The following is a 12,998-nucleotide window of genomic DNA, read 5'->3' as shown; positions in this document are numbered from 1 at the left end:
AAATTTATATAAATTGGAAAATTTTTTTTTAAAAAGTGTTTTTATTAAAGTAATTAACCAAATTAATATTTCGTAAAAATAACACAAAAGAAAATTTATATTTGAAATAAAGAAAAATGTTAACAAAAATTTTTAAGTGTTTTAAAAATTTTCAAGTTGCCAGATATTTTATAAAGTTACAATAAAACAAAATAAAGAAAATTTCAAAAAAAAAAAAAAAAATAATAATAAAAATTTATGAAAAGGGAGAAAAAAAAACAACAATAACAGTGTTGAAAGCAAAACAGGAAAAATAATAATAATAAATAAATCAAATTTTTTGTGTCATAACGGAAAGAAAATTTTGTTGATTTGACTAAATTTAATTTAGTCCACCTTTTAACGATTTTGTGTTGGAATTTATTTTTAAATTTATTGTAGTGTTTTTGTGTGTTTAATTAATTATGTCCACCTACCAAGATTGTCAAAATCTTATAAATAATTTGTCTAATTCAAAAATGGATGCCAGAGATGATACGGTCAACGCCGCCGTTGACACATTATCACCCTCAAATGCCTCACCACCGGATTTTGACTTCAATTTGCCGTGTCGCTTTTTCAAAAGTTCTTTTGCTCGATCACTTTCACTCACCAATGCCAGCAGTAGCAGCAATGGAAATCAATGCAAATCTTTGGATTATGACATGCGTTCTATTAATAACTTGAATAGCAGCAACAAAAAATTGTCTTGTCTGCCAAAAAGAGAGACAACGACAACAACAGCTGTGGCAGCAGTGCCCCCACTACCACAAAGACGTTTAAGTCAAGCCGGATCATTTTACCAACAGAATGAGGCCACCATTACAAACACTGGCAGTTCCAGTGATCAAAAACAAGTTTTTGCAGTAGCAGCAGCAGATGACGATGTTGATGATGAGGAAAAGCCTCCTGCTTTGCCAGCCAGACGCCCTCTTAGTCTGCACAATTTGACTTTAACTCAGAACTTGAGTGTCAACGAGTGTCAAATGAATAAGGAGCAGCAAAAATTACAGCAACAAACTGTATTGACACAATTACGACAACAGGCCTATAAACAGGCCAACAATAATTCTAATACAAATTCAATTATAATGCCGGCTAATGGCAATACAAACAACAATAATAACAATAATCTTCACAACAACAACAAAAACTACAATAATCATGTTTCGACTGGTAAACAGTCCTCTCAAAAACCTCAGACTCATCATCAACATTTTACCAATTCCAATGGTGTTCAAATTATTAACAACAACAGTAGCAGTGTTAACAACAACAGCAACAACACTAACTTTAGAAGGAATAATAATAACAATATTGTCTGGTCGCATCAACAGAAAAATGTGGAACAGGTTAGTCATGCTTTTACTTAAATGTAGGCTTAGTTTGAGATTTTGATTTCTTTACGTTCCTCCTTTTGCTTCTCAAGTTGGTCTTTTAATAATATTAAAAAGTTTTTTAATTAAATACTTTTTTTATGTATAATTAAAGGTGGGTCGTTTTATAAGTCTTTAAGAGAAAATTGGTGTTTTATAACTTTTGATTTTGCTCTGTCCGTCCATCTGTCCGTCTGTCCTTGTAAAGCTTATAATCAAACTTGGGGGGGTAATGACTACATTTTCAATTACATTTGAAGTAATGATAATTGAAGCTTTACCAATTACAATTACTTGTAATTGAAGTTTTGTCAATTACAATTACTTGTAATTGTAGAATTTCCAATTACAATTAATTGTAATTTTGAATTTTGTTCCATATAATTACAACTAATTTGTAATTAGTTATACGTAAATTTCAATTACAAGCAATTTTAATTGGAAACTTCAATTACAATTACAGGTAATTGCAATTTGTTATTGGTAATTACACATTACAAGTAATTGTAGTTGGAAAATGTTCAATTACAAGTAATTGTAATTGACCATGTAATGAATTACTTTGCGTAATCATTACCCCCATACCTGCTGACGATTGCAATTTTAAAGTTATGTAAATGAAATTGGGAATATGATCTATGGCATTTTGAAAATGTTATAAATCGGTCCATTATTTCTTCTAGCATTTGTATGTATATACAAACCCGCCTTCGGAATTGGGTTTTGAAACTTATAATTTTGTTATATATAATAGCATCTCTAAAAAGTGGCACAACTAAGTTTTATATAAGCTTAAATAAAGCTACCGATTTTTCTAATGATCGGTCGTAATTTGATCCTAGCCCCTTGTACTCCTCAAAAAACCCATAATTAACTTACAAACTCTACTATCGCAATGAAATTGGGAATAAATAAATTTTCGAAAGATCGGACCTAATTTGACTATATATCCCCAATATAAAAGCTCTTCCGAATAATCAGATTTTCATCAAAGAAATTGCTTAATATAAAAAATCACATTTCAGAACAAGTAAGAATGTATGTTCGGGTGTGGCCCCTATACCCTACACCAGATCATAAAGCATAAAGTTGTTTTTTACCTTAATTCTGAAATACATTAACAATTTGTGATTTTTTGAAAAAAGGACTGTATGGGTCAATGGTAAATATGGGCCCATCCCCATAAATTTTGGAAATGTGTTATACGTTTACATTAAAGTTATGTATACAGAAATTCATCATAATACTTGGGTTTATAAGTAAATTATTGACCTTCAAGTAATTTTCTGAAGTGGACATTGTATGTGGGCTAGGGTCAAATTTAGGTCCGATCATTACGATAATCAGCAGTATCAGTTAGACTTATATGAATCTAAGTTTTTCTGGTTTTGTGGTGATACTAGAACATTTAACATTATTATGAATTCAAAAGCCATATTCAGGACTGTGGTTTTATAGGGCCTAAGTGAAATAATGGACCGTTTTCAATCATTTACGTTTTTTGGGGCAATGGAGGAGTGGCGCCGTGTTATAAAGCCATAGGTAATAAAGCCATATGGTTATATTTCTCATTTCATTGAGAAATAAGGCCATATGACTTTATTTCCATGTAAGGAATGAAATAAAACCATTATGGTGTTATTGCTCATTTAATTTTTTTCATAATTCAAATTTATCCAAACATGATTAACTAAAAAAATTCTGTTCCGGAATACTTTATATAACGAATACGGAATACTTTATATAGTGACATTTTTAAAATAAACTAGGTCGCGCATCGAGTGGGGCTCCAAAGTTTAATACATTTCAGTTTAATCGCTTAATAAAAATTTTCTAAATAGCCGGCCTATGGCCGGGCGCAAAGCCTTTCTTCTCTATGGTATGTCCAACAACGGCTTCGCTTAATAAATATTTCTTAAATAGCCGGCCTACGGCCGGACGCAAGGATTTACAACTCTATAATATGTCCAACACCGGCTTCGCTTAGTAAAGATTTCCTAAATAGCCGGCCTACGGCCGGGCGCAAGGACTTTCTTCTCTATGGTATGTCCAACACCGGCTTCGCTTAGTAAAGATTTCCTAAATAGCCGGCCTTCGGCCGGACGCAAGGATTTACAACTCTATAATATGTCCAACACCGGCTTCGCTTAGTAAAGATTTCCTAAATAGCCGGCCTACGGCCGGGCGCAAGGACTTTCTTCTCTATGATATGTCCAACACCGGCTTCGCTTAGTAAAGATTTCCTAAATAGCCGGCCTAAGGTCGAACGCTCTTGTTACACGGAAAGTGTATTTTTAGCGAAGCCGGTGTCCAATATATCTCAGAGGAGAAAACCCTGGCGCCCGGCCGAAGGCCGTCTATCAAACATATATTTTTTTTATTTCGTGATATAAAAGTAATATAATGAAATAACTTCCCAAAAATATTTTTAGGGATTTATTTCATTTTTGAATTTTGAGGAATTATTGGCAACTGATTCTTTTGGCAATTTGCAACCGTAACTATTGCACTGTTATGGCGTTATTTCCACTTTGGTTACTTTTAGTTTATGGTGATATTGCACTTGGGTGTAAGCAATAAAGCCATATGGTTACATTTCTCATTCCATTGAGAAATAAGGTCATATGGCTTTATAACACTGCGCCTGGAGGAGTATGTGTCAAATTTCATAAAATTATCTAGAAATTTGCGGGCAAACAAATGGACGGATATATGTAGCCTAATCGACTCAGAAAGTGATTCTGAGACAATTGATATACTTTGAGTTGGGTGTAGGACCAATATAGTGGTGTAGGGTATAAATAAACACAACTAGTGTTGGGTATCGTATGTTCGGCAAAGACCGAATATACATACTGGCTGTTTCACAATATCGAAACAATTTTCATTCTTATTTATTTGTTGTTTTCAATATATTTGTAAGAATGAAAATGTTCTTTCGCATTTAGAGAAACCGGCAGATAGTTTCTTGTTTCTAATGATTTTAAATTTTTAAAAAAATTTTCCAAAAAGTTGATTCAGAACTACAACAGGTCCAATTGTATATCAGATTTTCCATTTATATTTCAGAAATTTTTAATATAGTTATCATTTAATAAAGTCCCAAATATGGCCTAAAATAGGGTTTTATTCAGACTTTTTGAACACGGTATCTCGAAAACCTTGGATTGTGAAATTCCAGATTTAGATTTTGAGCTTAATTTTAAAAGTACATCCTTAATTGCACATGTGAACAAAATTGTAAAAAACCCTGACTCTGGTCTCTGGGTCCCAGAGACCAAATTATATTTATTAAGAAACGAACTGCTCTGAATCAAAATATAGCCTTTGAAGAGAAAGAAGAATGACAAGACGTTAAATATTTGTTTTAAAGTGGACACATTTGACTTTTGGATGATACAACAGATTTCATAAATAAAGGTATCATCGCTGTGTTATATAGTCTTAAATATGGCCTAAAAGGGGGTTTCATTCAGACTTTTTGAACACGATATCTCAAAAAAATTAGATTGAGAAATTCTGTATCCACATTCGGACTTCTTTACAATATTATATTTTGGTTTCTCTGAATTAAAAATTTGTTGGCCTGTGTTATTTATATGAACTTATTTATAATTTGTTTAATAAAATTACTATTCTTCTCGAAGCATAAATTTTGCCTAGATAAAATTCGACAAAACAACGATCTTTAATATGTGTATTTACTTTACACCGAAAACATATTGCAAATAAATATTGGAAAAAAATTACATAAACAGTTTAAATCAATATTCGTCTGTCTAGACGGTTAAAGAAATTGAGAGAAAAATATATATATACATAATATGTAGTATTAATCATATTTTAAGTAGCCATGTCACTATTTATCAATTGATAACTAGTTAAGAGTAAGAGTGTTATCTTATATGTATGTATATCTACGTGATTTTGGGAAGTCGGTCCTATATATGGATAAATGTAGGGGTTTATGTATCTATACTTTTGTAAAGGTGACGGATTTTATCGATATTATTATATATATCAATATTAATATAAACATCTGGGATGATCTTCGGAATACGGCCTTTAATAGGACCACTGTGTAATTGATTTTCTGAAAGAGGGTATATATGGACAATCATGAGCGGGGGCTAGACGAGTCAATACCAAACATACCTTATATACAAACATAGGAAATCTAGATTACTTGGGAACTATAAAGTGACGACTGTATCCACTTTCGCTTAGAATGTGACGACTGCCTTCACTCTCATTTACGTTCGTGACTATGAGCTTAGACGTTAGTGTATATGACTGTTTTTTTTCGGATATATTGGCTGTTTGTTGAACTGCTGGGATATACATTTTTACAACATAGGACGATACAATGATACAATAAGGACTGTGAATATAATATGTTTATGTACGTTATACATATTTTCGCTTTTTTCTAAATAGTTATCAAAGTTGTTGTAATTATAACCTACACCACTTTAGTGTGGAGGGTATATTGTGTTTGTGCTGATGTTTGTAACGCACAATAATATTGGTCACATACCCAATCGTATTAGAATACCAATCGGCTTAGAATCATTTTCAGAGTCGATTTAGCTATGTCCATCTGTCCGTTCGTCCTTCTGTCTGTCCGTCCTTCTATGTAAACCTTGTAATCAAACTACAGGTCTTGTAATCAAACTACATGATCTTCTATTGTCCCAGGGATGAAGCCTACTAAAAATGGATCCATTATTTCACCTAGCCCCCATACAACTGAACCCCTGAATAGGGCTTGTAAATCTTGTAATCAATCTACAGGTCGCAATTTTGACGATAATTCAATGAAATTTGGCACATAATCTTCTATGGTACCGGAAACGAAGCCTATTGAAAATGGTTAACATCGATCCATTACTTCACCTAGCCCCTATACAACTGAACCCGACGAATAGCGCTTTCAAGTTCATAATTATGTTTAATATAATCGTATCTCAACAAAAAGCTGCAAAACCAAGTTTTATACTAGCCTTGATGACTCTCATGAATTTTATAATTATAGGGTCTCATTTGACCAAAGCCCTTATACAAAGCCCCCTTCAAAATTTGACTTAAATGTCCACAATTTTATTCAATAATAAATGGCTTAAGTATATCTGAGACAAGGTACAATTCAACTTAAATGCTTTATTATGAAAACTAAATCACATTTTATTTTTGTAACAGGTGTAGGGTATTATATGGTCGGCCTCGCCCGACTATAATTTCTTACTTGTTTTTAGCTTATACTTATAGTTTGGTCCATTTAAAAATTTCGATTACTTTAGAGTTTATAATGCACTAAAAGTCGCTTTGCGGACCAGAAATACTCTAAAAAAATTTTAAATTTTTTTCCCACGATAAGCTCAACATTACGGAATTTGTTTTTAACATATTGTACTGAGATCAAGATTTGCTATCGCTGGTTGAGATCTCGTATTTAGTACACTAATACGCATCGTTTGAGTGGTATTGCAGCAAAAAAGTGGAACATGTAACCTGAACTATAAAAATTCTATCTATATACAAATAACGGTCAAAATTTTAATTAATGGTCTCACTAATTGAAATGTTTCAACTGAGAATATTGTTTCATTGAAATACTAACATTGACATACTTTTAGTTATAACTTATAACAAGTAGCCGATGCGTCTTATTAGTCCAATCACTTTTATCATGCATAAGTATTTAACCTAGAATTTAATTAAAACCTAATTTCTCACACATCACTCGCATAAAATATCATAAATATTGGTTGTTTTAAGAATTGGCCTTCATACTTGCAATGTGTTGTATGTTGTTGCTGCATGAACGATAAATGAACGCAATGTTGTTATTACCATTTTTTTCTTTCTAGTGAGATCTTTTTTTTTATCAAACAAAATGATCTACAACATAAACATCATCATCATCAACAATAACAATAACGACGACGTCAATATTATAACTATAAGTATGTTGTAGTTGTTATTATTTTTATAATTTCCATTTTAAGTGAAATCAGTTTTTTTTTTGTTGATATTGTTCACTTATTTTCTAAATATGTACTCGTCGATCAGCAGCACATTTTTAGTGCGTTTCAGTTTTTAGTTTAAACATAAATGCATGTTGTTTCAACGATATGACCTTGACCGGTTGCAAGTTGTTGTTGTTGCTGTTGTTATTGTTTGGGCCAGTTTTCTTGAGAAAATTAAGTTAATTACAACAACAACGACCATATTGTTTGCTGTGCGATGATCAGTGATCTTGAGAAAGTTAAGATCATTAACAGATTTTTCGTTTTGTTTATTCAAGAACATATTCTCTTATATGGAGTTTATGTTAATGGAATGTAAGCAGCCTTGATTAGTTTACTCCCCTCCATTTTTAGCATTGATTGTAAAAACAAAAATCATGTGATCTTGAACATGAATGTTTACCAGTTGCATTACTAGGAATGATAATTTCAACTTATCAGCAATGATTTAATTTCAAATATTTTTAACATTTTTTATCAATGATATAGAAAAGTATGTTTAATTTAAAGAACACTTATGTCCATATTTTTTCTTTAAACTCATAAAAAGTCTTTCTTTTTTAAACTTTCACAATTGTTTATCGAAATTTCTCATCTAATTTCTTTTAATTTTTAAATATTTATTACCAAAAATGTAAACTGCTTTTTTATACCTTTTCTTATATAATTTAGAAATAAAAAAGTAATAAATATTTTGCACCATCCAAAGTTGGTTTGCATGATAAAAACAAACACTTTTAATAACAAAAGATCTAAAATAATTAAAATAATGGAAATTTGAATTTCAGAGAAAAAAACAAATCATAAAAATCCAATAAAATTTTAAATAAACACAATAAACGAATGGTTTTTTTCGAATTTTTTGGCAATACTTCCATCATATTAAAGTTTTTAACATATAAATTAAAAATTATGTTTTAATGAAGATGTATCTGAAAAGAATATTTCAGAATAAATTTATTTTGTTTTACTGATTTACTAATGACATTTTTATGCTTATGTCTGAGACTTTCAAAAAATCTCTCTAAAATGTGGGAGTGTGGATATGTTGAAAGCACTATCAAAACTTTTCTTTCGATTAATGTATCGAGAGCTTATTTTCAAAATAGGCTATATACGAAAATTTTCAGAAGTGCAATACACCGAAAGCATTGTGATAGATAGATAGATAGATAGATAATAGATAGATGATAAATAGATAATAGATAGATAGATCGATATATATATATAGATAGATAGATAGATCGCTCTCGCTCGCTCGCTCGCTCGCTCGCTGCTCGCTCGCTCGCTCGCTCGCTCGCTCGCTCGCTCGCTCGCTCGCTCGCTCGCTCGCTCGCTCGCTCGCTCCTCGCTCGCTCGCTCGCTCGCTCGCTCGCTCGCTCGCTCGCTCGCTCGCTCGCTCGCTCGCGCTCGCTCGCTCGCTCGCTCGCTCGCTCGCTCGCTCGCTCGCTCGCTCGCTCGCTCGCTCGCTCGCTCGCTCGCTCGCTCGCTCGCTCGCTCTCTCGCTCGCTCGCTCTCTCGCTCGCTCGCTCGCTCGCTCGCTCGCTCGCTCCGCTCGCTCCTCGCTCGCTCGCTCGCTCGCTCGCTCGCTCGCTCGCTCTCGCTCGCTCGCTCGCTCGCTCGCTCGCTCGCTCTCTCGCTCGCTCGCTCGCTCGCTCGCTCGCTCGCTCGCTCGCTCGCTCGCTCGCTCGCTCGCTCGCTCGCTCGCTCGCTCGCTCGCTCGCTCGCTCGCTCCTCGCTCGCTCGCTCGCTCGCTCGCTCGCTCGCTCGCTCGCTCGCTCGCTCGCTCGCTCGCTCGCTCGCTCGCTCGCTCGCTCGCTCGCTCGCTCGCTCGCTCGCTCGCCTCGCTCGCTGCTCGCTCGCTCGCTCGCTCGCTCCTGCTCGCTCGCTTCGCTCGCTCGCTCGCTCGCTCGCTCGCTCGCTCGCTCGCTCGCTCGCTCGCTCGCTCGCTCGCTCGCTCGCTCGCTCGCTCGCTCGCTCGCTCGCTCGCTCGCTCGCTCGCTCGCTCGCTCGCTCGCTCGCTCCTCGCTCGCTCGCTCGCTCGCTCGCTCGCTCGCTCGCTCGCTCGCTCGCTCGCTCGCTCGCTGCTCGCTCGCTCTCTCGCTCGCTCGCTCGCTCGCTCGCTCGCTCGCTCGCTCGCTCGCTCGCTCTCTCGCTCGCTCGCTCGCTCGCTCGCTCGCTCGCTCGCTCGCTCCTCGCTCGCTCGCTCGCTCGCTCGCTCGCTCGCTCTCGCTCGCTCGCTCTCGCTCGCTCGCTCGCTCGCTCGCTCGCTCGCTCGCTCGCTCGCTCGCTCGCTCGCTCGCTCGCTCGCTCGCTCGCTCGCTCGCTCGCTCGCTCGCTCGCTCGCTCGCTCGCTCGCTCGCTCGCTCGCTCGCTCGCTCTCGCTCGCTCGCTCGCTCGCTCGCTCGCTCGCTCGCCTCGCTCGCTCGCTCGCTCGCTCGCTCGCTCGCTCGCTGCTCGCTCGCTCGCTCGCTCGCTCGCTCGCTCGCTCGCTCGCTCGCTCGCTCGCTCGCTCGCTCGCTCGCGCTCGCTCGCTCGCTCGCTCGCTCGCTCGCTCGCTCGCTCGCTCTCTCGCTCGCTCGCTCGCTCGCTCGCTCGCTCGCTCGCTCGCTCGCTCGCTCGCTCTCGCTCTCTCGCTCGCTCGCTCGCTCGCTCGCTCGCTCGCTCGCTCGCTCGCTCGCTCGCTCGCTCGCTCGCTCGCTCGCTCGCTCGCTCCTCGCTCGCTCGCTCGCGCTCGCTCGCTCGCTCGCTCGCTCGCTCGCTCGCTCGCTCGCTCGCTCGCTCGCTCGCTCGCTCGCTCGCTCGCTCGCTCGCTCGCTCGCTCGCTCGCTCGCTCTCTCGCTCGCTCGCTCGCCTCGTCGCTCGCTCGCTCGCTCGCTCGCTCGCGCTCGCTCGCTCGCCTCGCTCGCTGCTCGCTCGCTCGCTCGCTCGCTCCTCGCTCGATCGCTCGCTGCCTCCCTCTCTCCTCTCCCTCTCCCTTCGCTCTGGCCGTTCTTGGCCCCTCGTTTCCCGCGCCCCCCCCCTCTTTCTCCCCCCCTCCCCTTCCCGCGTCTGCCGTTGCCCTCTGTGTTCCCCCGGTTTTCCTTGCCTCCTTTCCTCCCTCCCCCTCACCCGTAAAAACAACATTACAGATTTTTTGCCTTGAAACTTTTATATGACATTACTCCATTGCTAATCCTTACTACGTCCAAAACAGTTAAACCCTAAAAATAATATATTACCAAAAATAAATCATAGGATTAACTCTATTATATAAACACGGATTACCATCACCATTATTACAACCAGAGTCATAAACATATTTTTCAATTCAATGTTTCTAGTTTAACTGGTAGTTAAACTGCAAACGTATTGAAATCATCATAATTATCTAACAAAACTAAATATTTTCGTTAATATTGTCCAACATAAACAAGATACAAATAATTGAAGTGTGTGGCAAATAACCGAAACAGGGTGTTAAATATGCAACTTGAAGTATGCGTTTTTGTAAGCATCTCTTAAAAAATTTACAAAAAAAAATCGTATTTCAAATGGAATTTAAAAAAAGTTACGCACACAAAACTTATAAAAAATTATATATTTTGCTCATAAATATAAACTTTATAATGTTGCAAATAAAAACTATAACAATTTAAAACAATTTGTTGTTGAAGTGGTAAAATTAAAAATATGGCTAAAAGGCTTTCTCTGACACAAGTATGTACCATACAAGTGTGTTAAATTTTATAAAGTTAAAAAAACACAAATATTAAGACGTAAACTAACAAAAAAAAAAGTAAATAATAAAAATCCTACGCAATGTAAAACATTAAAATAAAAACACTTTGAGTTTATTTAAAAAATGTGTAAATTATGTTCAATAAAGTAAATTTTTTAGTTCAGGCTGATGTTGTAAGTGGAAATAAAAAGTTGGCAACACTGACCGCGTGGTAATGCTATATACTGCAAGGTTCAAGTTGTTATAAAAATCCTATAAAGGGATTAATAATAATGGTCGGTTTGGTTGACAAATGTGTAATCAAAATCTCACTCTTCCCGACCAATTGTGTTTCCGGCATCGCGTTCGCTCACGTCTGGTACTTGTGCATAACCGTTTAATGTGAAAAATATGACACCGTGACCTGTAACCAACTTCGGTCAATTTATTTACAGATAAATCTGCGCTGCTTAGAGTGCCGCTTCGTATTTTACTTGCGTTCTTATCAAGCAATGTTTCTAAGACGATGTTTTACTCAAGGAATCCACACCATTTCACCACAGAAGTCGAATCGGTTAAAATTATATTTGATATTTGTCGGCATTATAGAGCAAGAGACTACCACAGTTCTGTTATTAGCTTACCAACAAAGTAGTTCTTTTGATTTAGTTTCGCCGTTAGAAGGTAACCATAGTCTCACATTCGAAAATTTCGAGGATTTTTTCTGATCTAAAATTGGGAATAAAAGCGTTTGGGTCTTATAACATTGGAATTGGAGTTCTGGACCTTAAAAGATTATAGAAAGAGTGTACGTAAATATTAGTGATTGTAATTTCGTATACATTTTCGACAGTCTTAAAGTTTTATATGATGGTTCCATGCCTTAGTGCAAGTGGCAATTCTTCCTCAATTACTGGAGATATAGATATTTGTAGAATCAAAGGCAAAAATTGCACAACCCAACAATATGTGAAGCATTGAGGTACGCTGCAGCTGAATCTGGATTCAGAATTTCTCCATTATATTAGGTTTTCGAAATGTCGTGTCGTAAAGTTTGTTATACCATATGAAAGTCTAATTTGTCGACTTTGAACTAAATGTATAGTCCCCATTCTCCCTTGTGCGCAAGGTACAGGTCGCAGTATTTTGTCTGTAACCGGTTGTCGTGGAAATTTCCCTTAATGGACTATGCTGTTGATTTAAAATTAGATATTTTCAGTTAATATATTTAAAAGGTCCAACTGACCCTCTTTGGATGTCGCAATGTTAAAGTAAGAGCTTGAATTAAAAGCGGACATATTCTCAAAGCGCAAGTCCCTCGACTTGTAATGCAACAGATTCTTCTCCTACATGGTTTTACCATGATCTCACGGCACTGTCCTATTTCTCACTCTAGAGTTACTGCGAATTGCTATGTTAGCACGAGACATTAGTGTTTTATAGTTGAAACGAAAAGTCGACTTTTCGACTTTTTTCATTTAGTTAAAAGTCGACTTTTTGCATTTTATGAACAGTCGATTTTTCGACTTTTTTCATTTAATTAAAAGTCCGCTTTTAGACTTTTCGACTATAAGTATTTTATAAATAGTCGACTTTTCAATTTTTTTCCGACTTTATTCGACTTTTCGATTTTTTTCGACTTTTGGACTATTTTCGACTTCTTTCGACTATTTTTTTACTTTTTTCAAGTTTTTCCGACTATTTTACAGACTTTTTTTCCACTTTTTTAAAATTTTCGACTATTTTTGACTTTTTTGTACAAATTTCGAGTTTACGACTTTTTCTGATTCTTCGACTTTTTCCGACTTTTTCGGCTTTTTCCAACTTTTCGACTTTTTTCGACTTTTTTCGACTTTCTTAGACTTTTTTCGACTT

At 37.3% G+C, this 12,998-nt stretch overlaps 1 protein-coding gene across 1 annotated transcript in view; it reads left to right on the top strand.

The window, feature by feature from the left end:
- The first annotated feature begins 244 nt into the window (after positions 1–244).
- The window catches only part of LOC119608183 (general transcriptional corepressor trfA-like), a 112,410-nt gene continuing 99,656 nt past the window's right edge, over positions 245–12,998 (top strand). Inside the window, exon 1 of the mRNA XM_037962499.1 lies at positions 245–1,370. Coding sequence (XP_037818427.1) covers positions 444–1,370 — 927 coding nt within the window. The 5' untranslated portion in view covers positions 245–443. The remainder of the gene's footprint in view (positions 1,371–12,998) is intronic.

This window comes from Lucilia sericata, unplaced genomic scaffold (assembly GCF_015586225.1).
Source record: "Lucilia sericata isolate MDLA Ls3-8-SP2 unplaced genomic scaffold, ASM1558622v1 Contig000803F_arrow, whole genome shotgun sequence".
Lineage (NCBI taxonomy): Eukaryota > Metazoa > Arthropoda > Insecta > Diptera > Calliphoridae > Lucilia > Lucilia sericata.
Note: the sequence above shows the minus strand (reverse complement) of the source record. Positions and strands in the feature narration are given on the sequence as shown.